At 41.8% G+C, this 25,391-nt stretch overlaps 1 protein-coding gene across 1 annotated transcript; it reads left to right on the top strand.

Moving 5' to 3' along the window:
• The first annotated feature begins 15,813 nt into the window (after nt 1-15,813).
• Nucleotides 15,814-22,673, top strand: fgf13b (fibroblast growth factor 13b). The gene is made up of 5 exons (XM_085363927.1): nt 15,814-16,015; nt 16,543-16,653; nt 18,510-18,613; nt 19,932-20,130; nt 22,534-22,673. Exons 1-5 carry the CDS (start codon nt 15,814-15,816, stop codon nt 22,671-22,673), a joined length of 756 nt encoding a protein of 251 aa, XP_085220053.1.
• The last annotated feature ends 2,718 nt before the right edge of the window (nt 22,674-25,391 follow it).

The following is a 25,391-nucleotide window of genomic DNA, read 5'->3' as shown; positions in this document are numbered from 1 at the left end:
TTCTCCATTTCTGGGTAAGTTTGTAATGACGGCTCAGGTCATTGAGCTAGTGTCCTTGATCAAGTGACCGAACCCAAAGTTGATCCCAAAGGCAAGTAAGAACCTTGCATATCAGCTCTGCCACCTCTGGCACATAAACAGGAATTTGAGACTTACTGTAAAGCATTTTTAGAACTGATGCCACCATGCTAGACAGTTAGTACAGTGTTCTTAGGTTTGAAAGCCTCACATTTATGCCTCCAAACATACCTCTTGTCATTGTGAGCAGATCAATCTTTGTCTAAAACTTTTCAACAGAATTTCATCTCATCCAAAGATGAAAGTTCTTTTAGACCTTGGCGAAGTTAAAAGGCTGTCTCAGGTTAAAAGACACTGTAGAACCTTCAGCACCAGTTATTAAACTATTGAAAAATGATTTTATGTTTAGATTACAGAAAATCCAAAATGAATTCAAACTTGTGGATCCAATTCTTGTTTCTTAAAGTCATTAAAGATTTCCACCTTAGGGGAAAAAAAGTATTAATTAAACCACCAAAATTACAAAATTACCAAAAAAGTTGAATATATTAGGAAATAAAAAACAAAAAACAAAACTCATGCTTAAAATGTTTGTCTGTCTGGAGGATCCAGTAGTTGAGGGTGGATAAAGTCACCAACTTTGTTGTATAAGATATTCTTGTACAACTGACGCCACCAAATCAGGTTTTCTGAATATTGGATTTATTTCTATTTCTGCTCTCTAATGTTTTAATCCATTAGTCCATAAATTTGCGGTGACTGGGGCTCCTGTTCAGAGTTCACTTTAAATCTGAAGAGTAAATGTCCTCGATTTATAAAAATGCTCACTGAAATGCTCACAGAAACTCATCAGTTGATGCTGAAACTCGCACACTGAAGTAAATAATGTCAGATCTGTACTAAGTGTTGAAGGCTGTTTTATTAGAACGTGAGCTACGCAGGGTTTGACTGGTGATAAATCACTGTGACTGACAGCTAGGTCAGCTGACCTTGAGCCAGCAGCTCCTTAGCAACAGCGCCCGTGTGGTCATTTATTGGCTGACGATGGCATAGATGGAGCGAGCAGGGGGTTGCAGCCCTCTTTTTATGGCAACTTATGTAAGCCTTTAAATTCATCTCACTCGCAAATTAGATATTAGAGCGTAAAATGGGAAGGGGGATTTCACAATTAGCAGGTTTGTAGCAATTATGATTAGATCGCTGCCTGCTGATTGGTGTCCTGGGAACAGATTTGATAGCTCTGAAGATGAGGAGGGTGGTACTGGTTTCAAGCTTTACAGATGACAGAGAGAAGTAAAAAAAAGAAAAAGTAAAAAAGTGGGTTAAAAGCAGGAAAATCCTATTACCACCAGTGTTTTTGATGGACTTTTATCTATTTGATATCAATGTTTGCTGTTAACAGAGCTGCTGAAATCTTGGTTTGATTTGTAGGACTCGATGCTCCAGATCTAGGCATGACATCGAGTCAATTACCTCCTCTATTCATGTCCCCATTTTCTCCAGTCAGTACAGAAGTGCCCCCTCTCATTCCCATTAAAATCATTCAGCTCGGTTGCCATTAGTGAGTCATGAGGTCATTGCTGTTCCCTCAACAACACTGAGTGGTGTGCAGCTGATCTCAGACACTCACACAGTGCGGAGGAATTATGACTGGCTGAATGAGAATATTTTGACTAATACACCTGCCCCTGGGTACAGTGTTTCCACTGTGGCCAGGTGTTTGTCCCACTTGAAAACATGCTGAAACTAATGACATGAACATGATCAGAGATGGTTAATCTAATCCCCCTGTAGAGTAAAGAGTATAATTCATTTCTCATTTCCATGTCTTTGCCCTAATATGGCAACACTCACAAACAAGACAAGCAAACTCCCCTGTAATGGTTTCTGTGTTTAACTTGCGCTGCATTCAAACACACATGCACGTGTTACCTTTCTCTGTGTGTGAGATCTATATTTCTGGGCAGAGTGGGTTTGACTCCCCCCCGGAAATGAGAGTGGGTTTGACTCCTGGGAAAAGGAGCAGACTTATGTACCACTTTTTGTTCTAATAGAGCAGCTGGTCCCAGATCAGTAATCCTCCAGAAGGGGGATCTTACAGAGGGACAGCTGTGCTTTGGTCTGTTGGCTTAGAGTCAAAAAGCCACTATGACGATGTCACAGCTCCATTATACAAAGTCGTCATACAAGAGATGTAGTAGCAGCATTTTGAAGGGTCATGCAAGGACAAAAATCTTTAACAAAACGCAGTAACATCATTTCTCGTGGTGCAGGAAATTTCACTGAAGCAAATAATTCTATTCATGATATTCAGTGAATGCGGTGAGGTGAAGGTTTGGGAAGAAGCCGCTCCAAAGAGACACTCCTTGAATATACAGGCTTGAATCAGTGTGGCCTGAGGATGCATATTTTCTTTTTTCACAGGCTTTTCTTTTTTCTTTTAATCCATTCATTTTCTTTTGCTTATCCGATTTAAGGGCACAGGAGAGCTTCAGCCTATCCCAGGGCAAGAGACACAGTCCTTCCTGGATGAGTCGCCAATCAGTCGCAAGACTAACACAGACAACCGTGCTCATATTCACACCTATAGCCAATTTAGAGTCACAATCCAAAGACCTGAGGAAGCCAGAGTGCACTGAGAGAACCCATGCAGACACAAGGAGACCAACACAAACTCCACACAGAAACTCCCAGACTGGATTCAAACCAAGGACTTTTCTCCTATCAAGTGAAAGTGCTAATCACTGTGCCATTGTGCCTTTTTTCAAATCTCTAATATTTAATTTTCATGTTTTTATTCCATTGTACCCCTTCTTTAAGGTTTAGGTATTGTTTTCCTTTATTAACTTCCCAAGAAGGTTCATGCTTGCATGCATATGTGTCATTCTGTCTGTAAACAGGGTAGCTCGAAAGAATTCTGATAAAACTAGGGGTGTGGCCTGGGATCGTCTTAACCATCCATTAAAATTTTACATACATCTACCAAGGTCTTCAATGTCAACTTGGTTGAAAATTGACAAAAACTCTTATAACAACACTTATAAGAAACTATGATTCTTACAAGTGTGGTCTGTTTTGTCAGCATATCGAATGCACCATATCATGTCCCATTTGACCTTTGAACTATCTTAAAGGTCTTTAGATTGATTTGAAGGTCCAAGTGATAATAATGCTATATAGAGCTATTTAAAAATATGTGTCTTAATGCTTGTTGCGCTCTCTGAGTGCTTCTTGTTCTCAAATGAATGTATCTTGTATACACTTGTAGAGTGTTGTTGTGATTGTTCTTACTGCTGTTTTCAATGTGAACCAGTTATTTTTCAGGTCAAGTTTACAGAGAGGCAATAAAATAGTTTCGACCATCATAATTGCTGGGCTTCTTGTCAGCCCTTTTGTTTTGCCTCTTTAGATTACAACTGAAGACATGAAGGGGGTGGAAGAGGAACTGCCACTGTGACAACACAAGATCAAACTGGTTAAACGTGTGATTCATTTTAGCCAATGAAGTCACGCATTTGCAACCTGTTAGTGAAAATCAGGAGACACATAGGTTGCCTTGAGCTCAGCTCTTTATTCTCACTTGCTATTACCCTCTGCCTGGGTCATTTCACAGTTTAAAAAGTCCTTTATAATGAATTCTTGACAATCTGCCACAGAAACAAGAAAAATCAAAGCTACTTCCAGCATCACACTCCTGTTGTGCCATATAAAAGCTTGATGTAGGTCCTAGGTGTCAAATTTGGCCCGCAGCCTAATTACATTTGGCCCGCAAAGCCATACCAAATTACTATTAGAGCTGGCCTACTGGTATTATACAGCTAATATATATATCATTTAGTATTAAGCTTTGCTTGTTCCATATTCAGTTTTTCAGCAAAACTTGTTTGAGTCCATAAGAAAAGATTCATTCTTATATCTGGAGGAAGATTTTGTTTTTCAATAAATATTAATGTTAGCCCGCGACTTTGTTCCAGTTTTGAATTTTGGCCCACTGTGTATTTGAGTTTGACACCCCTGATGTAGGTTAACAGAAGAAACTAAATTTATCTCTGACCCGACTTCTTTACTACGAACAACCATCACACTAACAAACTGAAGCCTTTAGCACGTGAAGCCACTTTTCATTCAGTCAACAAGAAATGAATCAAAAACAGGCCTTTAGGGCAGAAAAGTGCTGGAATATTATAATATGGAAAAGAAAAACACATTACCCAAAACCAATACTAAGTATGAAGTTTAAATGGGATCCAAAACAAGTGTTGACCACAGAAAAAAACACACACAAAAAAGAAAAAACTACTTTTCAGCAAAAATTGATTAAGTGATCAATAAATGGATTCATTTGCATAGTGCTAGAGTGCTGAGTGCAGTAGTGGATTTGCATTTCTTGGAAAGAAGACAACCTTGTGATTACACTGATCTTCTTTTCTTCAGTAAGAGCAAAAATGTGCATCTTTCAGTTTCTGTATGTCTGCTGTAACCAATGTCTTCATTATTGCTCAGTCTTTTAATGTTTGATGCAGTAGAGGCGTTATAAGGAGAACTGTTTGCTTTGTCAGCTGGTGGAAAGTCCTTCTCACTTGTTTTGTCTTTGTTGTATTTATAGCTGTTAAATTTGTTTCAAAGATCCCCTGACTACTCGGAGAAAGAGCTGCAGGATATCTGCAGTTTTTAAAAATATATCAGTTTAACGTTTAGAAATAGCGAGCTTGCAAAACACTTTATTAATGACGTATTTATTTAAACATGAAGGACTGCAGGTTTCCTATAAATCACCAATTCTTCATTATCTTCTTCATCTTTTTGCCATGGCACCTGGGTTGTTGACCCAGAGTTTTGGGTTTTGGAGAAAAAAAAGATAAAAAGGAAGAGCTGTGTGTTTCTAAAATAGGTGCTCATCAGCAGGTCATCAGATCTCCCTTTTTTTTAGTTGAACCTGCCTTCCCAGTGTTACCCATGTATTGTCTCCATCTGTGATGTTCCTCTGTTTAGTCTCTTCCTATCTTATTTCTGTAGTCTTTGTCTTGTGTGCTTAGTGTTCAGTTTTAGTTTTCCCCAGTCTTATTTCCCCTTTTTTCAGATAATATCCACTGAACCTTCCCTGCCCATGTTCAAACCATCTCAACCTTGTCTCTCTAACTTTGTCTCAACACCGTCCCTCTGATGTACTCATTTCTAATCATGGGTGTTGGTCACCAATGAATACATGGCTGTGTGTTTTGTCATTTCTTTCGGACTCCGCAAAAGGCATTGAGGTCAGTGGTTCAACAGCCAGCAGCAAAAATAAGCCACTTACGGTACTTAAAAATATAGTAGAACATGAACAAACGCCAGTTAAGCCCGTGTAATGTTTTCAAATCCCTGCAACACAGTTACAGATGAATCCAGTGACTGCATCTCTGCAGAGCTGATGGAAAATGATAGGCTACTTTTAATTCCTCATTCAGTCAGAATACAATGAGCTGTCTTTGGCTCGTGCCCCCCCCCCGCGCGCCATCATCAGTTTGTCACTGTGCGCGTGCGAGTGCAGTTTTCGCGCGTGCAGGATCGGAGGGGAAGCGCTCCTGCTGGTACATGGTGACATGTAGGTGCACAGACAGAGTGGAGCTGTGCAGAGAGCAGCATCAGAGGAGCAAGAGACAGGGGGACAAGGAAAGAGGGGAAAGAGCTGGACCGTGCGCAAAGGGACCGGACACATTAGAGGAGGATGAAAAAAGTGAACGTTTCACCTGAAGTTTGATTCAGCGACCGGTAGAAGCGACTGAGCTCCATGAACGTGATAACGAAAAGCAAAGAGGATAAAGATCATGCTTCCAAAGGTGAGTAACGGTGAACCCGAGTCAGGAGGGAGACATTTTATGTATTTATTTATTGTTTATAGAGGGAAGGAAAAAAAGAAGAAAGATGTGGTAGCCAAAAGGTGTGCGATGATGCTGAGTCCAGCCCGCTCCATGGCCACTTAATCCTATTGTTCCCACAATACAGGGCATACAGGGCATTGTGTGGAAGCTTCAACATACACACTTAAACCATTTGGAAACGTGTGTTTAGGTATAATGCAAATGAAACACGTGGGTTTTTTTTATTATTATTTCGTGGATGTTTTCTCTCTATTGGTTTTGTATTTGACAGCTTTGAGGTATTTTAAATATGTAAGGAGAAACACAAACCTGTGAATTTATTGCTTTTGTTTAAGATTGAATTTCTTGCGTTACGAGCTAAAAAATCGTTAAAATGTGGTGTGTGCCCCCCGTGCACAAATTCATTCATTCCTCCCCCCTGGACAGCAGTAAAATCGACGTGGAGTACACCGCAAAGGAAACTGGGAAACTATGATTGCCATGGAGACAAAAAAAGGGAGTTGCCTGCAAGCTGTGCTCTATCATGAATAATAAGCTGTACGTGAAACCCGTGTCATTCATGACTGTATCTTGCATGCATTTTATTTGCTTTATTTAGCACTAAGAATTTGGCCAACATAAAAATACCAATTTTTATAACTTAAGAAAGACAAATTTAGCAGATACAGGAAGAGTTTAATATAACAAAAATCCAAAGATTGCAGTTTAAACAAAATATTAAAAGAGACTGGAGATCTAAAAGGTAAATGTGGGTCTATAACACAAATAAGTCACATTTGTGCTTAATGCTGGGGAAAGAGGCTAACGCTATCTGTTCTAAAAACATGTGGAGAGCAAAAATAAAAAACAAGCATTGAGCCAGAAAGCTGTTGTTGGAATTATGAATTAACAACACATTTACTCAAATGCTGTAGCCCTGCTTAAGGGGAGGTGGATGGGACAGTTAGCCAGAGCACATTGGCAATTTTATTTAGTTTTTTATGTATTATTATCATTATTAGTGAACGACACTGTTGTAACCTAGCATTTGTGGCTATGATTGGTTGTTTAGTTGACAGGCAGCTGATATATTAAATATAGATATTCTGAGCATTTCTAACTAATCTTTAATGAGAAATCGTCTTAAGTTTCAAGTATTTCTTCTCATTAGTTCAGCTGATTTATTTCCTTTTTGCATAAACATCGCTTTGCACTCAAAAGCTCAGAGTTTAATATTTGCTGCTTCTTAATTGAATAAAGTTGAAATCTAGGCTACTTAATTCAAATAAGCTGTGGCCAGAGAGACTCGTCGTCTCTGGAAACTCTCTGACAATGGGTCCAAGGATTTCATAGCAATACTTAAAAGCAGTCAAGGTGCTGTTGCCTGACCTGTAAGTCTGTGTGTCCTAGACCATCAATCACAAACCACCAAACTGGTCATGCTGAACGATGTTACAGGCAGCTGCTCCAGACCCTTTCAGGACTGTCACATGTGCTTACGGTGAACCTGCACACATCCGTGAAAAGCACGGAGCATCAGTTCTGTTATTCTGGTCCTGCTGATGGGTCAAAGACCTTCTACAGCCTTGTCCAGCTTTCCTACAGTAACTGCTGGTCTCCTGGAATCTCCTCCATGCTCTTGAGTCTGGGATTTGCTGCGCCTCCCAGATGCAGCAAATCCTTTTAAAATAGCATGTACTGCTGTAAGAGCTGGACCTTTGTGAAAACTTTGTAAGGTCCAGGTATTTGCTAAGGCTCAGCAAAAGTTAAAAAACAGATGTATTTTGTTTAATGTAGACTATGCATTTACCTTTGTCTACCTTTGAAGAGTACAAGAATAACAATATTGAGCTAGAAATGTGCATAGTAGATCCAATTAAACTTCAGCTTCTTTGTACCATATTGCCCAACAGCTAGTGACAGTGCTGTAATAAACCAGGTTAATGTTAACCTTTACTCACCTATGGGGAACAAAGCAAACACATCAGTACACAGAAAACCCAATAAAACCAAGTGTTTTACCAGAGTAGGGCGAAACCCTTATACATTGCAATGGATACAATAAAAGCACCTTGAAATATTGCTTTTGAAAGAACGCTTATTTTTTGTGTTTTTTTATAAACAGAGTATTTGAAGTTAAAAGTGTACTTTATTGGTCCCCATGGGGAAAATCCCTCTCTGCATTTAACCCATTCACTCAGTGAAGCAGTGGGCAGCCATTGGGTGCCCGGGGAGCAGTGTGTAGGGACGGTACCTTGCTCAGGGGTACCTCAGGGTAGCTGTTCAGGGGAATCGAACCCCCGACCTTCCGATCATGGGGCCACCACTCTACCTACTGAGCTATCCCTGCCCTATGCAGTATTACCTAAAACACCAGGCTTTGAATTTAGTTTGAATGATATAACAAATATATAAATACATTGGGCAAAATAAGTATTGAACACATCAACAATTTATATCTCTAAAAGTGCTATAACGTGAACTTCTCAGCAGATATCGGTAACGACTCACCCAATCCACACTTCAAGTCAAGTGGCTTTATTGTCATTTCAACCATGTGCAGTGGTACAGTACACAGGGAAGCGAGACAACATTCCTCCAAGACCATGGTGCTACATATAACATATAACAGACAATCAACACAGGACTAAATAAAGTGCAAGTGTGCAAAAATGGCAAAAAACCAAAACAAAGACAGAACAGAATGATACAGACACAAGACAGTGCAGAGACAACAGTGCAATAGAAAAAATGCAACATACAGAGACATCCAACCATAGACGTCCATAAATTAAGTTTCGTGTAATAATGAGAAATGACACAGGAAAAAAGTACTGAACACATGAAGAAAGGATGGTGCAAAAAGACATGACACCAGCTGAAATCTATCAGCAATTAGAAAGCAATCCTGCCACTCAGGGCAAATTACTGTCAGCTGGTTCAGTCCCAACAGATGGCCTATAAAAATGTGCCTCATTACCAAGGTGCTACACAAGAACCATCGCATGATGGGTAAAACCAAAGAGCTGGTGCAATACCGTCACAACCTTATTGTTGCAAAACATGTTGGTTACAGAAGAATTTCAAAACTGGAAAGTGGAAAGAACATAATTTAACATAACCAGATGCTCCCCACAAGATTTTAGGCAAAGGAGTGAGAAGAATTATCAGAAGAGTTGTCTTAAGAGCCAAGCAGCGCTTGTGGAGAGCTACAGAAAGACCTGGAATTGGCAGGTACAGTTGTTTCTGTGAAAACAAGTAATGTACTCAGCCACCACAGTTGTATGCATCATCACACAAGATGATGTTTGCTTTTCATCACTGATGAAGGAAAGCATGATGAAATATGTTTAAAATATCTTGTCTAAATGTTGCTCTAAATGTGCAACATTTGGACAAGCCTGTGAAATAATGGGAGAATATCGTCGGGTCAAATGAGACCAAAATCGAACTCTTTGGATGCCATAATAAACACCATGGAAGAATGAACCAAAATCACACCTGAGCAATCCATGCAACTTGCTTTTCCGTACAGGAGGTGTCTTCAATAAATGAGAAAAAATCACTAAGGTTGTTCAACATTTTTTCCCTGTTTCAGCTCTCATTATCACACATAACTTAATTCTGTGGTTTGATTTGTCTGCATGTGTGGATGAGTCGTTACTGACATCTGCTGAGAATTTTATTTCAATAGCACCTTTAGAAATATATTTAATTAGACAATTGATGATGCGTCCGATGCTTATTTTACCCACTGTATATAAAATAAAGAGCCATGCCTCCATAGCACAGACTGAGGTCACAGTTAGTAAATGCATCAACTTATTGTGGCTTGTTCATGAACACAACATAAATTAGACACACACATGCACAGTCGTGTTTTCATATTTTAGTGGGGACATCAATTGAGATGTTTTCCCTAGCCGCTTACCCTAACCATCAGAAATGAATGCTTAACCCTAACCTTTAGTCTAAACCGAATCCTGTCCAAAGGACAACCCTGACACCAAAACCACATTTTGAGTCTCAAAAATGCCTTCAAAGTCATGCGGACAGGAATTTGTCCACATAACGACTTTTGGTCCCCACAAGTATAGTAATATTTCAATTTCTGGTCCCCACGAAGAGATGTAAACATGGTACACCCACACTGTGAATGACCACGGCAGACCCGATGGCATGAACATGCTTTGCAGCATAGTTTATTCCAAACACGGTTGCTGTTACAAAACACAGAGCTGCAGCTCTCCCGCTGCCAGCTCAACATACCAACAATGACTATCACAGGACCCAGTGCAATACTTAAGCCGGCGGGGCATGATCGCGGATGCCGTGCAGGTGCATCCGCCTTCCCTGCACATTCACATGTCGTTGTCTCCGAGCTCAGAGTACTGCTCAGCCTTTCCCATAGCTTTTCCCTTCAGCTTCCTGTTTTCCAGCATTATGTTATCTGATGGTGCCATCCAGTGGCTGATCGCTTACAAAACTGGTGACGTTACATAGTTTGAAAAATCCAAAGGGAAATACATTTGCAGATGTTTTTCTGTTTTCTTTCTTTCTTTTTCTCGTTCTCTTTTTTTTAATAGATTGAGGTTATTAAATACTGGCTACCTGCCCAGGAAACTGTCTTTGAAGTCTGAGCCAAAACATGCCAGCTGCCATCTTTGTAATTCGCTATTCAAAGCCAAGGTTACAAAGTTATTTTGGGGAAAAGAAAGAATTTTGGTACACAAAGAAAGAAAGAAAGAAAGAAAGAAAGAAAGAAAGAAAGAAAGAAAGACAAAAAAACAATAATATCGGTTCTCTGGAAATGTTGATTATGTAAAATCAGAATCTACAGAGTTACTTCAAAGAGGTTTTGTTTTAAATTACTTGTCCTACTAGGGATGTTCTGTACTGCAGTGCATGCAGCAGCAGTTGCTGCTGTCTGTTATTCTTTGCGTATCATGTCAGTAATATGGATGCTGCTGTCTTTTACCAGGCAGCTTCACAGGAAGAGCTCTTAGAGCACAGCAGTGTAATGGGCTTATAATACACAGTTGTGGATAATTGTGTAGAGTCTCTATATGGTTCATGGGCATGTCTCTGAGTGAGGCTGCTATTTAATGTGCTATGATGTGGAAAGCCCACTGTGAGAGAGCCACTAATGGTGCGTTTGCTTGTGTATTTGTGTGCACACTATGTGAGTTTGCCTCTGAATTAAAGTTTTTAGTAGTTTCACTTCTAGTTGTTTATCTTAACAGAATTGTGTGTGTGTGTGTGTGTGTGTGTGTGTGTGTGTGTGTGTGTGTGTGTGTGTCTGCCTGAAAGGCTCCAACAGTGAAACAGTGTAATCAGTTTTCTATATGAGACCTAAAATTTGAATCACGAAGCATGTTGGCTCCACTGGTTGAATTTGTAATCAGGGTTTAATTAGAAGCAAATATAAATAAGAATTTCGCCTGGAGCTTGTTTAAGGTCGATGACTACAATTATGGATTGGTGCAGTTTAAGCTGTGACAAATATTGAAAAGAGCAATATTTGATGTAGACCTTGTTTCCTATTAATCTGATTTATTTCAACAAGTGCAGCTGAGAAATTTCCTGCTTCTCTTTGTTAAAACTGTTTAGCTGGATTTGACATGGCATTTTAAAAAGGTTTGTGTTTAATGACTCACGCCCCAGTTTGGGCAGTAAGCACCAGAGTCTCTGTTGTAATCTTTACTGCTTTTTGAGGGAATGGAAAACATGAATCTGATTGCATGATTTTGGGGATTAAAACCTGATTATTTCTTTTTGTTTGTTTACATTTTTTTTTAGCAATTGTTTAAATAACCATATGTTTTGCTGGTAAATGAATTGTTTAAGTAACAAAAAACAAGCTTGGATACTGACCAGAATAGTCACAGGAGGCCCTTGTAAATATAGCTGTCATGTTTTTGGACAGAGAATAACTGTGTTTAAGTGTTGAAAGAGGTCATCGGAGAGTATTTATATGTCGGCTGCAGTAACATAGATTTGGATGAATGTGTCTCAGCCACATTACAAGGAAAAACAAACACAGACAGCGTTTCCTCGATACCTTGGATTTGGGAAGGGCCTGCTGGCTCTCTCCCTCTCTTATTGTGCCAGATCAGCGGGGCCTCGAGATGAATCATTAATGACCGGTTCCAACGGCTTAATGGCCTCTAATGTTCTGTAATGATCTCCCGTCAACGCCATGTACGCGGCCTTAATGGATCCAATGCCGTGGAGAATTGTCTGGTTTGAACTTCCATAATTCGCCCTGTTTTCGACGAGCGGCGCACAACAGGAAGTGCAAAAAGCCAGGAGCAAAAGGCTCCAGAGCTCCGCGGGCGCAGCATGACTTTCCCTCTCCGCCGATCCACTTCAGGTAAGATGAGAAAGGACAAAGTTAGCTAGAAAAAGGAGCCACATCTGTGCCTAAATGTCACCAATATGTTCTGGTAATAAGATGTGCAAACGAGACGCGCTAAACTAAGTTCAAACAGCGCAACTCAGGCGCCGGACGTGTTTGAAGTGGCTTCTGAATTACGAATGTGAATTGTGGACCTTAGAATATTTAAAATGCTTAACTTAATGTTGATAATTTTCTATTTAAAAAGTTTAACGTGTTTTTTTGTTTGTTTGTTTTGTTTTTAAATAAAATGGGTTTAAAGATGAAGCGCTGTCCGTGGTGCTGAAAACAAGGCAGGGCGCGCCCTTCTGTTGGGAGGACAGCTGGACTTCAGCACACCTTAGCAACGCGCTGGCTCCTTAAAACACATTCACAATGAATCGCCTCGGCTCTGAGTTTATTTCACGGGCTTAACTTAAAGAAAAGAAAAAACACAACATGAAACTCAACAGAGAAACATTCTGAGTGAGTTTTGGGAGTTTAGTTAATGAATTCTATTATAAGTTTGCAACCAGTCCGTTAAGGCACAGCGAAGACTCGGATAATCCCTTTAGTGTAGAATCGGCCTGCAGTGCAGTTTCTTACACGGTCTCCTCCACTAAAACCACTTTGCATCCAAAGTTTTACGTTAAATAAAATATTCCAAGCGCGACTCAAACAACGCATTGATGGATTAAATGCGCAAACAAATTCCGGGTCTGAGCATTTCACTGAAGCTTTTGGCCTCGTAATGTCGTGGCGGCCAGTCGCAAAGAATTTAAAGTGTTGAATTTTGTACCACAAGCTGTGAATGTTGTTGTGCGTGGCTGATTTCACTATTTCCGGCTCTTGTGTGGTTAGACTGAGTTTCTCACAGTTTTAAAAAAAATCTTTTTAAAGTTTAGGCTGCTGTTTTTGTTTTAAGTATTTTTCTTTTTTCCAACTTTTTTTTTAATGTATTCAGTTCTTAAACTGCCAATTGGTGGCGCTAATGAACTCCAAGCAAAGCTTAAAGACCTTCACTTCCTTATCATAGAGTACATAATACTCACATTCTTCAGACTGTTTGTCTCCATTTCAGACATCACTGTGTCATTTCTAGCTACACCTCAAATAGATGTTAATTATGGATAGCCATTTATTTATTTTTAAATCTTTGTACCTTGTCTCTTTTTTCATTGCTTTTCTGTTGGTTGATTTTATTGATTTGCTTGTTCTCTGTAAAGATGAAATGAGTTATCGTGATGGCTGAAGGCTGTGTTAATGTTCCTCAGGATCACTTTATATCTGATGTTTTTTACGTGGCTCTTATTTTGTGTGGCTCAAGCTTTTAGAGGCCTGTGGTTGGGTTTAAAGCAGTGAGCTCATAAAAGAAACATGAATAACTAGATTTAGCTTTCAGTCACTTCTTTGCTCCAGCTGTTTTCCTTCATGTGATTGATGTTTTAGTTGACTTTACCGGTTAGTTATGAAAGATTTTTGAGTGTTGTCTCAAAGAGCGTGGGTTGAACTGCAAAGTAAAACTATATTTATCTGTGCATGTTTACAAGAGTCCTTACCTAACCAGAAGGCCATCGGTACTTCAACTTCCTCGGTCAGCAGCAGGGTAAATGCTCCACTTTAGCAGTGTGGAGACCTCAGTGTCTGTCCACGGTCCATCACGTTCTCCAGCTGTCTTATCCTCACAGTGGGTTACAGCTCACTGGGTTTGGATCCTCTTCATTCGTGTAGTTTACTGCTCACCACATCCTCTTACTCCCCCAGCCATCGATCTCTCCCGCTGGAGAACAGCATGCATCGACTCTGCCCGCTGTTCAGCGGCTGTTGCCACATGCAGGTCGACCTTCGTCTGCCGGCTGTGTGTCCACCGCCTCCTCTTCCTCAGTACCAGTTGGAATTAGCAGTCACCATCCGCCACTGCAGCTGTTTTTGTCTCTGACAACTGTGCATCTGTTTTCCTGTGGGGGCTGCCTGTGGCCAGCCGACATGCACCGAGTGGCTGATTGCTGCTGCCTAGTGTGTGTGTGTGTGTGTGCACCTCTGCTCTGGTGCAAATGCAAAAAGGGAACATCTAGAGAACGACACAGCTCGCAGAGACACAAGTGCCGCCGTCTTTTTCACCTCCTTCTTGCATGCTGCAGCCTTTTCAGCAGTGGTGAACCTCTGCACCAAAATATTAGAGCCCCTCCTTTCTCTAACCCCCTTCTGATTTCTTCCCCTCATGCACACTTGCTGGGTCTTTCTCTCACTCTCTCTCCCACCCTCTTCCTTCATTGTCCCTTCACTTCATTTCTCTTATTTCATTATCATGTAGTTCCCCCTCATATACGTCATTTTTCCTGATGTGTGGAATAGTCTTGCACTTTCTTCTCCTGTCTTCTACTGGATTTATTTTCCCCTCCTTTTTCATTCATCATTCTCTTTTCCAATCCATTTGCAGGTTATTTTCTACAAGCGTCTCCCTCTCTCTCTGCATCGCTCTCTCTTTCTCTCTCCAACACACTCAGTATCTCATTTTCTCTCTTCCGCCCACCCCCTCTTTCATTATTCCTCCTCTCATTCATTCACCTGTCTGTCTCCTCTCTTGTTTCATTGTTTATTCTCCCACCTCCCATTTTATCCTCTCCTTCTGTCTCTCTCAGTCCGCCTATCACACATCAGCATATTTAGTGTATCATGTAAATATCATGCCACGTGGGGGTACAGGGGCTACAGGTGCCCTATGAGAAAGCACTGCCCAACCCCCCCCCCCCCCCCCCCCCCCCCCCCACACACACACACACACACACACCGTCCAGCCCCCACCAGTCTCATCTGACACCCCCTCTCCTCACACACACACACACTGCACGGACACGCATACACACACACCCGCTCCACCTCCCCTTCCTCACTCTTCTTCCTCGCGGCGGGCAGGGCTGCAGCAGTTTTATGAACGACACGGCTGCACCATGATCCCTTTCCCACTGAGCCAGCCCCGAGCTGTTTCATTGACAAACATCCCAGTTGCTGCATTTCTGTCACGGACAGCGTCAAGAAGAGGAGCATCGCCGGGGGAACGGTGCAGAGCGGCAGCAGCAGCAGAAGAAGAAGAAGGAGAAGAGGAGGCAGTAGCAGCTGCAGCGATCGTCAACAACCCCCGGTGTCGTTCACGCCAGCTTACACTCTGTTGATTTGCCACTCGGACCTGGAGAATCTCACGCGCCGTCGTTCTCCGTCCACGCTCTCTCTCTCTCTCGGGACACTCGGAGGAATCACCAGAGGGGGGAATCAGAGCGCTCTTTGCCACTCAGACCCCTTGCGGGGATGTGAGGCGGCGTCGTTAGCGCTCAGTCACTGGCACGGTGCTGGATCTAACGACTTCCATGAAGCGCCGGGACGCACCGATGGAGGATTCTGGACGCTTTTTAAAATCACGGAGACTGCATCGGTCGGTGTGTGATGCGAACTGAGCCGTGGGTGGTGTAGACCCCCACCCCTCAACCCCTCTCCCCGCGCTCCACACACCCCGACCGCCTCGTCCGCGATCGCCCTCTCCAACCCAGGACGCGCAGCCTTGTTTCACTCCACCGGGGAAACATGTCCCGGGCAGCGGCTATCGCCAGCTCCCTGATCCGCCAGAAGCGACAGGCGAGGGAGCGGGAGAAGGCAAACGCATGCCGCGGAAGCGGCAGCCCGAGCAACAGCAAAGGCGCAAACGAGAAACCGAGCAAACTGAACGTGTTTTCGCGTGTCAAGTTGTTTGGCTCGAGGAAGAAACGGAAGAGAAGGCGACCACCAGGTCTGTGAGGAGGGGGGGTGGGGACAGTCGGATAGCCGGCGGGTAGCATCACCACCTCGTCCATCTTCACCATCACCTTCAGCATCATCGCCATCCTCATCTCTGCCACCATTCAGCATTATTTTTTTTTTTCTCATCACTAAGGCAGGTTCTTCATCACTTCATCACTCCTCACTCTGAGGACAGTGTCACAATCCTGTTGCATGAACCCACAAACGTCTCACATGAGTAACTTTATATTGTCCCACAGCAAAGTGTTGAAAAGCACAACCCTAAGTGATCCTACTCATGATACATGTGTCAATTATTAGCTGATTTATTTATTTATTTATTTTTAAAAAGCCATCTTTTTTTATGAGTTCCACAATGTTTAGTGGAACTGCCACGGATCGATACTGGTGGTCAGGGCCCTCAAGCATCAGGGCCTCTGACACTTCTGGCTTCCTGGAGGCTGCTGGATTTGATGCATGTGATCACATGACAGCAGTAAGAAAAGAATGCACTTAATGTTTCTGTTTTCCTCTTAGAGCCCCAGTTAAAGGGCATTGTGACCAGGCTTTCCAGTCGCCAGGGCTTCCAGCTGCAGATGCAGCCTGATGGCACCATTGATGGAACCAAGGATGAAGACAGCACCTATGGTGAGGCTGGCTTTAACTAGATTTGTTGTGTGTGTGTGTATTTTACCCAACTCAATCATTTTGACCTAGGTTAACTAGGTAACCTAGAACTAGGTTATTTAGATTATTTATACTTTAACATGATTTATAAATAAAAGCAAAGCACAGGCTGAAACTGACTTTCTTCAGTGCAGATCTATATTACTTCTCGCTACAACAGAATGTTGCAACATGTTACTGCTTTAAGGGTCGATTTAATTTAATTACCACATCCCTATTGTTGAGTTTCATCTTGTGGAAATCTGTTTACTGCAGTGACTTTAATTCAGTCAGTCACTCAACAACAAGTCAATAATTAGCAAATGTCAAGTGGTGACACTGCAGTCTTTCTATATGAAATGCTTCCTGGTTAAAATCATTGATCAAATGTCTGCACAACATACAGTGCACGTTCAAATCCTTAGCATTCAGAAAGCTACTACACCAAATCAGACAACAGATTCATTTTTACCCACTCCATTTCATTCTCTCCATCACACATGCGCGCGCGCACACACACACACACACACACACACACACACACACACACACACACACACACACACACACACACACAGTGCAATGTTTGATTGATACGGCTAATTCAATTCTGTTGTTGTGGTTCAGACTGCAATCACTCTCCTTATGCACAGTTGGTGTTGCCAGCATCTCACATTAATCTCTGCTACTTCTCAGGCCACCAACTGTTGTCTGCATGCAGAACGACTACAGAGGAATCACACTCTTTAATGAGATGATTACATGGTGTATACATCATGTAAACGCCTACCCACATTAAATCAGTCACCCGTAAATGCGTTTGAATACATAATCCCCGTAAACCACGTCTTCATATATTATGCACAGTTATTGTAAAGAACAGTATTGACTAAAAATGATGATGATTAAACAAGGGTCCTGACTCACAGAGCTATGGTTCGGTCTAATCTTTACGCTGATATGTTGTTACCAGCGTGGAGCCTTTAAGTGCTCATCCAGTTTGGCTGGAAATGCATTCAAATGAAATCTGACAGTCTGCGATTTAATGTCACATTCGCTGTAATGTGTCGAAGAGCCCAGACAGCTTAGTTTTACTCGGGTAGCTTATGCTTATAAATCATGCTGTAAAAATTCACAAACAGACAGAGCTCATTGAATTTGTGGCGTTAAAGAAGCTCGGGAATGCACTGTTTACTCTGCATGCTCAAAACATTCGGCGACGGAGGACCACTTCTCCAGCAAATCGTCAAACATTTCCTGATTGCAGCTTCTTAACCGCAAGATTTGCCGCTTTTCTTCCGATTCACATCGGTGTAAAGTGAATATATTTCGAGGGCTTTTGGAGTGTTAATCAAACAGAAATTTGAAGGCATCGCCTTCTGTGTGGGGAAAACTGTAATGGGTACTTTTAACTACCATCTGACATTTTATAGACTAAATGAGTGATTGAGTAGAAAAAATAGCTGAAAGTGATCATTAAGTGCAGCTCTAGCAGGAACATTTTTCATTTGTATGACAGATGAAATTGCGCTGATTACTGGCTCTCTGGCTTTTCTGTTGAAGCATGTCCTTGCACTATCAAATGTTTACCAAAACTTGCTCTGCTGCTCGCCTTTTGATAATTTTATCCCACGCTTAATACCAGGAGCTAAATTGTAAGCGTAGTTCAGCCTCCTCAGCGCCCAACCTTCTAAAATAGCTTCTCTGTGGCAAAATGAAGGTGTCATCATGCCATTGATATTGATGAGTACTTTCCTCTGTTTCCCTCTGTGTTCGCTGTGTGAATGCTTGTTTGATTGCTTTGTGTTGTGCGCGTGGCTTTGCGTGTGCATTTGCAGCTGTGTTCAACCTGATCCCAGTGGGGCTTCGTGTGGTGGCCATCCAGGGTGTCCAGACCAAACTCTACCTGGCAATGAACAACGAAGGCTTTCTCTACACCTCTGTAGGTCACCACACACACACACACACACACACACACACACACACACACACACACACACACACACACACACACACACACACACACACACACACACACACACACACACCATCACAACCAGCGTCATTAATGCTACAGACTCAAACCTGCTCTTTGGGTCAGGTTGAGTAATGAAGCAGAAGCTTTCACCGTGAGCAGACTCATTGTCATCACATCATCACATCAATACTTTAACTACAGTGTTGCTTTGTGAGTCAGCTGCCACGGGGTGTTATAATCCAGTGTCTGAGCCTCCCTTATCTGTCTCCTGATATTGTGGCTTCTCAGGATTGATTTCAGATCATCCCCCAGCCTCCTTTTGTTTATCTCCCTTCAGTGATTCTGTGATAGGAAGATTACTTTGTGTCTGTTTACACACACAGCTCCCAAAATTTGTTTTCATGTCTTTTCCCACTCAAAACACACGTACACCCCCCCCCTCCTCCTCTCCAACGCTACTGTGCCTACATTTTCTCAGACAGGTCAGAAGGTAGTGCTGGCTGCAGTGCAGTGCATTAAGTGCCTCACTTTAGCTGCACAGCTCTGATGGTGGGTGGTGTGGAAGCAATAACAACAACAGAATCAACAAAAATAACAGCAATCTGAACAAAACTGTGAGACCAGCAGATAGAAAACTAACAAAGAGGAAATAGAAGAATGGCACAGACCCCGATGTAATAAGAGCCACGCTGCTACGCCTGTGCAGACACGTATACCGCCACAATATCTGGTCCATCATGTTGTTATTGTGAGGGCTTCAGTCACAGCACTGATATCGCTCGTTCCATCTTCTCACCTAATATTAAATGCAGAATACAGCCGCGCAATATTTCTGTGCCCGGGTCATATTTCTTTATGTTTTCCTGCTTAATCTATTTCAAGATCATGCATGCTGAAACTTCATCAAAATTTACTTAAGATTAATGGATATCGAAGAGAAACAGCTTTCTCTCTGGGCACCACCGTTCTCTCAGTGGGCTGGTTGGTATTCAAGGGAGTAGCCGGTTGCTATGGAGATGCAGGAATAAGGAAATGCAAATGTCAGCTGTCCTAAGTTGGTGCAGTTTGTTCTCGGAGGATACAGCCTGGCCGAGATAATGATTCAAAGAGCAGACCAGCTGATGGATGAATACACTGATGACTATATGGTGGAATGACTGAACGCTTTTTAATGGAGTCGCCGCCAGCAGCTAACACTCCACTCTCGCCACGTTTGCTTTATCACCTTCTCGTCTTCTTTCGTGTAGGATTTGTTCTCATTTCTATCACATTTTTCTCACAGGAGCATTTTACCCCGGAGTGTAAATTCAAGGAGTCGGTCTTCGAGAACTACTATGTCACCTACTCCTCCATGCTCTACCGGCAGCAGGCATCGGGCCGGGCTTGGTACCTGGGGCTTAACAAGGAGGGTGGAATCATGAAGGGGAATCATGTCAAGAAGAACAAGCCTGCTGCACACTTCATACCGAAGCCACTCAAAGGTAGGACTGATAGCCTTACTGATTTAAATACCAACTTAATAACTCAGAACACGTAAAAGTTTAAATGTAAAATGAAGCGTTTATTCTGAAATTCCTGTCGCATGTTTAAAAAAACCCAAGAAAACATCAAAGACTGTTTGCTTGTTGTTGCTTCACTTGGATTTTCGTCATCATTTTGCATCATTAAAAGGATGTCTTATATTTAACCTTCGCATTTCTCTCAGCTCGAAAGTCAGACCCTACACATCTTTTTATAGTCAAAACTTTAAATAAGAAGCTCAGCATGTGCACAAGTACGAGTTCAAGGCTTACTGTAGGTTTCAAACTGAGAAGAGAAAAGCTGTGTTTAAGAGACGCAGCCAATCAGAAGAAAGCTGGCTTAAAGGGAGGGTGGTCTTCCTGGGTGAGGGGTGGTTTGTTTCAGATAGTGGATGCAGAAAGGCCTATCATAAGATAAACAAGAATGTCTTTGAACTGTAAATCATGCAGAGGTACTCAAGTAGAGTCCAAGAATGAAAAACATGAGTCTGGAAATGAGCAGAGTAGGCCTGCTTTCCAATGAAACTTGCAGTATTTACATATTCATATATTCTGAGTTTGTCAGTGAGGGAGGAAAGAAGTTAAATTAAGATACGTGTTGAAAAAGAAAATCGTTTTAAGAAAAAAAATAGAGTAGCAATTTTTTTTAAGTTTAAAACATGTCCAGAGGGGCTGTTTAAATATTAATGACTAAATATGCAGCGATCGGTGTTAACACTGGGAAAAAGCTATAGATGAGCTTATAACCCCCGTGTGTTCATGTAGAACAAAATAGACATCTAATTGTGAAAATGGTTTTGAGCACCTCGGGGTGAGTTTGGCAGCTTAGTGAAAACAAAAGCAGAATCTCAGCGAACCTATAGCACTCGCTATTAAAGTGAGTCATGCTCATAAATGATGAAGTATAAAACTGTGCAGGTACCATTTACACCAGCAAAGCAAACACGGTGTGTCCGTTACCCCTGACCCTCGCAATTTCAGGGCTCTAGAAACTATGGCTGTGATGTATTACGTCACAAGTATATGTTAGGTTAAACAAATGAAGTTGTGATAGCATCTAAGAGAGCAAACTGTACTAAGGCTTCATTGATTAAGAGCTTGGGGCCGCTCTTGGAAAGCTTTCTCCCCTATAGAAGATTTAGGATTCCAAAAATTCAGAGGACCCCTGACCTATGGAAAATATCTGCCTTCCTGGACTAACTTAGAACCCATCTGCTATTTGCACTCTTTGCTTGAAGGTCTTATCGTCTTTAAAACTGATTTTGTGTCTTGTTAGTTTATAAAAGATTTAACTGGATTCTATACAAGGAAGGTCATTGTAGATGGTAATATATAGAAGCTTTACAGATTTACAGGCTAGAGTGAAAGCACACTGAAAAGAATGCCAGCGCCAGAAGATAAACATTGAAATGTAAATGCAGATTGGGTACTCATGAATAAAAACAATAATTGAGTCTTAAATGGCATAAAAGGAAAGTTTATGCCCAAATACTCTCGAGGAGGGGGAAAACATCAATAATTACATTCCTGGCCACCAGATATGATAGTGTTAGGCGACCCAATTCTCGGGTTTGATTTACCAGTGCCGGTCATCCAGAAAAACAAGAAAATACCAGGAAAATAGGAAAAGAGGGAATAATCAATATTTCTGCATAGCAAGGTGATAATGGATCCACAGAGATTGGTTATCTGACTCTGCTGCAGCATTTCTGACCATTTAGTATCACCACTTCTGGATGCATTAGATAGCTGAAAGAGCAGTAAAATGCACTGTACACCATCTGACCGGCAGCGAACAGCAGATACAAAAAGTTAGCTGAAGAGACACATATTTCCCCGGAGACTTAGCGGAGGGCAAAACAAAGCTGAAAAGGGAATGAATATTGGAGTTACATTCATCAAACGGACATGAACACGACTCCATATAACGCTGCTAATGCAGCTAATGGATGTGTTCAGTGTGTGGCAACTGTTTGGTAACAGGCTTCCAGCCTAAAGGCTAATATGTCAGTGACCAGAAGCCATCAGGCATTATATGAAAGTGAGGAAAAAGGAAAAAAAAAAACCCTGAACTCTTAGTTAACTGTTTATTTTTTTTTGCCAGTTATTGAAATTAAGATTAGAATTTACCCATTTATGGAGTGTTACAGTCTTTAAATTTCTCTCTGATGATAAAATAGCGTCTTAAAATCAGAATTAATTAGTCTGTGGAAACTGAATCTCCCAGGTGCAGAGGAACTGACTGAACAAAGCTGTGCAGACTACACCCATGTGACAAAGACCAGTGGCAATAACTGAATTAATGATTCTTGTCTTGTCTTGTCTTGTGTGTCTGTCTGCATGTGTGTGTGTGGGGGGGTGTAGTGGCCATGTACAGGGAGCCCTCCCTCCATGACTTGACAGAACTCTCCCGTTCAGGCAGCGGCACACCGACCAAGAGCCGCAGCGCTTCGGCCCTACTTAATGGCGGCGGGAAGACACCCAGCAACAACGACTTATCCTAGCCCCCCGACCCCTCACACCGTACCACACATACACATGCACATACACATGCACACTCAGACACACTCCCATGCAGACGCACACATACACACACAGATCTCAGGCCGACATGCCCACACATCAGACTGGTGAGGGGTGGGAGAAAAAGAAGGAGGACGGGGACGTGTTCTTCCACTAAACGGAGCCCACTGTGACTGACTGTGATGTAAATAAATCAAGGACAATCAATCCATCTGGCTCTGCTGCCCCTGGTGTGCAGAGGGACGGGACCTGCGATTCTCTTCCCTCGGACGGGTCCTCCTGCTGTATTGTGAACAGTTGGATCAAGCGAGGGAGCGATAGAGAAGAGGGGACAGAGGAAGTCAGACAGTCAGTCACGCAGTCAGATAAACAGACTGTTACAGAGAACCAAAGAGTACAAGTATTAACCCACTAGGTCATTACTACGAAATGGCACGCGGCTGGAAAGTTACAGAGTTACAATGGAAGGAAGTCTTTATCTAATCTACCGTACGCTATGTTTACACAGAGCTCATGGGTTTAAGTCATATTTTTAAAACTGACAAACATATTCCTTGTACACTTATAAGGACTTATCATTTGTTTGCATGCAGGTGTGCCTGTGCATGTGTGAGAGAGAGCGAGAGCGAGAGATTGAGTACATGCTGTGCTTGCGATAGGCGTGCTGTGTGTGTGTGTTTGTGTGGGAGAGAAAGTGTGTGTGTGTGTGTGTGTGTGTGTGTGTGTGTGTGTGTGTGTGTGTGTGTGTGTGTGTGTGTGTCTTGAGGGTGGGGGTTGGGATTTTACCTTTTTAAGATCTGTTGTATATTGGACAAACCCCCCGAGGGCTTGAGCAGGTTACTGTAAGGTTTACTGTATATGCTTCCATGCTTACTTCTTACAAGCAATGCTGTCGTTTCTCTTTCCGTTCGTCGTTGTTGTCCCTTGCCGTTTGTTTGTTTGTTGTTGCATGGAAGCTTGTGGACCTCTGCTCAGTAGCAGCATGCTGAAGGTCCTTTTTCTTTTCCCCCCTCTCTCCTGGTCTTACGTGTTCCTGACCATAAGAGAACACTAGTGAGCCAATAGTGTGATACCAGAACACTAGTGAACTAATGTGAGGGTGTTAGAACACTACTGGACCAATAGTATTGCACCAGAACACGGGCGGACCAATGGTGTTGGACCAGAACTTTGGTGAACAGCACAGATTAACTTAATATTTTGGTTCCTGCTGTGGACAAACTAGAAATGCACTAAATAAACTCTTTCTAAGGAAGTGAACTGTCTCCCTTGTGTATTTATTCAAGCATTTTGCACCTGGCTGATGTCATGTCTGTTTCAAATGTTTGAAGTCTGGCTTATAATATTTGAATTTTATCAACAGTCAAGGCAGCGCTCACATTTCTTTTTCTTATTACATAAGACATATTTTTATTCTATTGCTCCAGTGGGCTGCTGATAGTTTTGGTTTCATGCCCAGCGCCGACGGTTTTACCACCACCAAAGGCGGAAGATGAATTAGTCCCTATGAAAACGTGTTGATAGTGGCTTGTGTGGATTACCGAGTGTAACAGTGCTGATTTGCTAGCACTCCATAACGGGGGTCTGTGAATACAACCTCGCGGATTAATGTAAGACTTCAGGCATGAAAAATAATAATTAATGTAAAACCTCACCAACTAATCGTGGTAAAAGCTTATTAAATAATTATGCAAACCCTCATGAATTATCAGGAGTACATAAATAAAACAGCTCTTGCATGAAGCGGGGCGTTAATTAATGCCACATGTATGTCATTCATCGTGAATTAGGATATATTAATCATGTTCATAGTCGTCTGCAGTTTACGGGGTGGGCTCTAAAACAAAATTTGCACATGTTTATTATGTTTAATTCCAGATGTTGCAGTCATGATGAGTTAACCATGGCTCTTCATGTTTTTGCTTGGTATTATAAAGTGGTGACCTGCTCCTTCATTAACACTGTTAAATGCTAAATGATGAATAATGGTGTAAAATCGAGTGTACTCATTTATAGAAAGGAGTGGCAATGCTAAATGCTTACAGAAGAAGCACAGCATATTTAATTTTGACATATGAATGAAGGGAAATGACTCTTAATAAAGTAAAATATTTATTTTACATTGTCTCAACTTTGTAGTAATTTACAATGGATAATACAGTCATGGTAAAAAAAAAAGTGCAGCCTCTTTTCAATTCTAATGTTTTGCATATCAAATAATAAAAATCATCTGGTCCTTGGCAGATCTTATAAATATACAAAAGAGTGTGTCATTATTTATTTAACGAAGATTAAGCCAAAACAAAAGCAATGTGTGAAAGCTACCACCTTTACTGGTTCCACAGGGATTAAGATGGTAAGAAGTAGATGCTGCTAATCAAAAACACTTGATTGATACTGATAACCAACCAAGTGTGAGAACAACTATAAAAGCAAGTTTTGGCAGTTTGCTGGTCTGGAGCATTCACACGACGCCAATGAGGAACGACATCAGCACTGATTGTAGAAAAGCAATTGTTGCCGCCAATCAGTTTGGCAGATTTTCCAATTTGCCCTTCCAAAGTGTAAACAATTGAGACAGTGGCCGATGTTCCCAGAAGTGGACTACCCAGCAAATAAATACAATTAGAAAAAGGCTGAATAAGTTTATTCTTTTTCTGGAAGGGTTTTTAGGAGAAAGCCTCTTCTCTTTAAAATCA

This window comes from Diplotaxodon limnothrissa, linkage group LG10 (genome assembly GCF_057381915.1).
Source record: "Diplotaxodon limnothrissa isolate DT_005_m linkage group LG10, D_limnothrissa_male_GT1.1, whole genome shotgun sequence".
Taxonomy (NCBI): domain Eukaryota; kingdom Metazoa; phylum Chordata; class Actinopteri; order Cichliformes; family Cichlidae; genus Diplotaxodon; species Diplotaxodon limnothrissa.
Note: the sequence above shows the minus strand (reverse complement) of the source record. Positions and strands in the feature narration are given on the sequence as shown.